The sequence below is a fragment of the Morone saxatilis genome, unplaced genomic scaffold (assembly GCF_004916995.1).
Source record: "Morone saxatilis isolate NCDOM2014 unplaced genomic scaffold, NCSU_SB_2.0 Contig12, whole genome shotgun sequence".
Lineage (NCBI taxonomy): Eukaryota > Metazoa > Chordata > Actinopteri > Moronidae > Morone > Morone saxatilis.
The window spans coordinates 14,931,219-14,933,509 of NW_023339674.1; the positions used below are offsets into that span (position 1 = coordinate 14,931,219).

The following is a 2,291-nucleotide window of genomic DNA, read 5'->3' on the forward strand; positions in this document are numbered from 1 at the left end:
AATGTTTATGCTGCCCTCTTGGCCAGGTCACTCTTGAGATTTTACTCTCAATTTACCTGGTTAAATAAAGAAAAAAATATATATAGGGTATATTATAACAAAATCCTGGTTAAAGGTTCAGTGTGTAGGATTTAGTGGCATCTATCTGTAGTTGCAGATTACGACCCCCTTGCTTCACCCTCTCATTCCAAGCATGTAGGAGAAGCTATTGCGGCCACAAAAAAACACAGAAAGGCCCTTCCTACAGCCGGTGTTTGGTTTATCCGTTCTGGGCTCCTGTAGAAACATGACGGTTTAACATGGCGGACTCTGTAGATAAATACGACTCATACGAAAGTAACGAAAACACAGCAATTCTTATTTTCAGGGGATTATACACTAATGAAAACATAATTATGGATATTATGTCCCATTTCTGCCAGTAGATCCTCCTAAATGTTACACACTGGAGCTTTAAATTTGTTCCCATGATGCACCCAGCAGCCATTGATGTACTAGTAGTTATTTTCATCATTTAGCTATTCAAATTTAGCATGGTTAATCTGTTTGGTTTAACATTTAGCCTGAGATCTGTGTGTACTAAGGCCCAGTGAGTTTTAAATTATTTATTTTATAAACAGACTGGAGAGATGGCACTTTCCAAAAATGACATTTTGCTGGTAATGTGCATGTTGTATTTATAGGGGAGTATTTATAGCCTGTTTTAATTTCCCATCTTCCACTGTGTGTTTCTCTCCCCATAGAAAAATGCTCCAATGTTCCAGCGTATGGATGCCTCCTCTCTGCCTCAAGAAATCCTATGCAATGCCAAATCCCTTTCATTTCTCAGGCATAGTGCCGGATCTGCTCTGTAAATATTCAACCTTAATTTTCCTCACATTATATTGGTTTGTGGTTATTTATGCTGATAGGAAGAGAAAAATCTTTAGTATTTTGTAGAATATGATCACTGACTTTTCCGTTGCATTTTGTCCCTTTTTCCGTGGCAACAATAATTTGTGACGGTATGATGGTGTGTGCTCCTTCAGCACCAGAGGAGGTTTTGTGGCACTCAGCCCAATCTCTCCACAAGAGATGTTCCTTAAGCCGCTGTCTCGCTCCAGGGAGGAGAAGGAGGAGGAAGATGACGACGATTACCGTTCACCCTACCAACCCTATCACCACCCACACCACCATCACCATCATTTACACACACTGGTAACCACCTACATGTAGTGTTGAGAACAGTAGAATATCTCCACATCCTATCTGCATAATCACTGTGTTGTCAAAGAAAAGTTAGCTGAAGGTGAACTTTAGGTCAACTAAACCCATCAGCAGTCCATTATGCCTTAGCCTTGTGGAAAGTACTGTAGATCTGTGATTCCCAAGCCTTGTGTTATTTCTAATGCAAAGGAATAATAAAATAATATAATTTAAGTGAACACAGAGATTCAGTAAAATGTTCTCAGTTTGATTCTTGAGACTTGGAAGGAGAAATAAAACAACCAGCCCTCTTTTTTGTGGTATTTGCATAGGTGCCAGACGTAGTGGAGTATAACCAAGTGATGCAGCAGGCCAGGCAGGACCCAACAGTTATTAAATCACCTCAGCGGACAGCATCTATCAGAGCGTCCTCCATGCCCAGGCTGGCTGTTGATCCACAGGTAATAAAGATTAATAACCCTTATTCAAACTGATATATTTAGTCATAAATTATGTATTAGAATGTGCTTTAAACTATTCAATTTAATATGCGGTATATTAGGTATACTCGCATTTGTCTACACATGTTAAAAGAGCCATTATAATCATTGTTTGTAGACTTTGCTCAGCACATAATGTGTTCTACAGTTTATATGTCTGTATGTATGTGTGTTTGGTTATGAGAGAGAGAGAAAGAGCTGATCACGTGTCATTCCTGGTTATTTAAGTGATTCCTCCCTTGGTGTTTGATGTGTCTGTAGCCTGGGATGTCAGCAGACAGTAAGCTGATGAAGCGCTCCTTCTCCACCATCGGAGACCAGTGTGTGAACGGCCTCTGGCAGGAACAACACTCTCTGGAGAGAATCAGTCCTGACGGCGAATACAGGCCTCGTCAAAGGAGCTACAGAGGTCACTGATACATATGCATCTGATACAACTCTTAAGATATTGTGCATGAATTCAGCTTTTGAATCACAATTGACTTTAATATCAAACTTGACAGATTTTAGTTGCAAAAACCTTAAGGGTTAGGGTTAGGGGTTAGGCTTGTATATATATATATATATATATATATATATATACATATATTACACTGGGGATTTATG

General features: G+C 39.4%; 1 protein-coding gene across 1 annotated transcript in view; it reads left to right on the forward strand.

Moving 5' to 3' along the window:
* Positions 1-2,291, forward strand: part of LOC118322342 (voltage-dependent R-type calcium channel subunit alpha-1E) — an 88,363-nt gene that overhangs the window by 82,726 nt on the left and 3,346 nt on the right. The window contains 4 exon segments of the mRNA XM_035654000.1: positions 744-850; positions 1,029-1,197; positions 1,518-1,646; positions 1,947-2,094. Of these exon segments, the coding sequence (XP_035509893.1) occupies positions 744-850; positions 1,029-1,197; positions 1,518-1,646; positions 1,947-2,094 (553 nt within the window).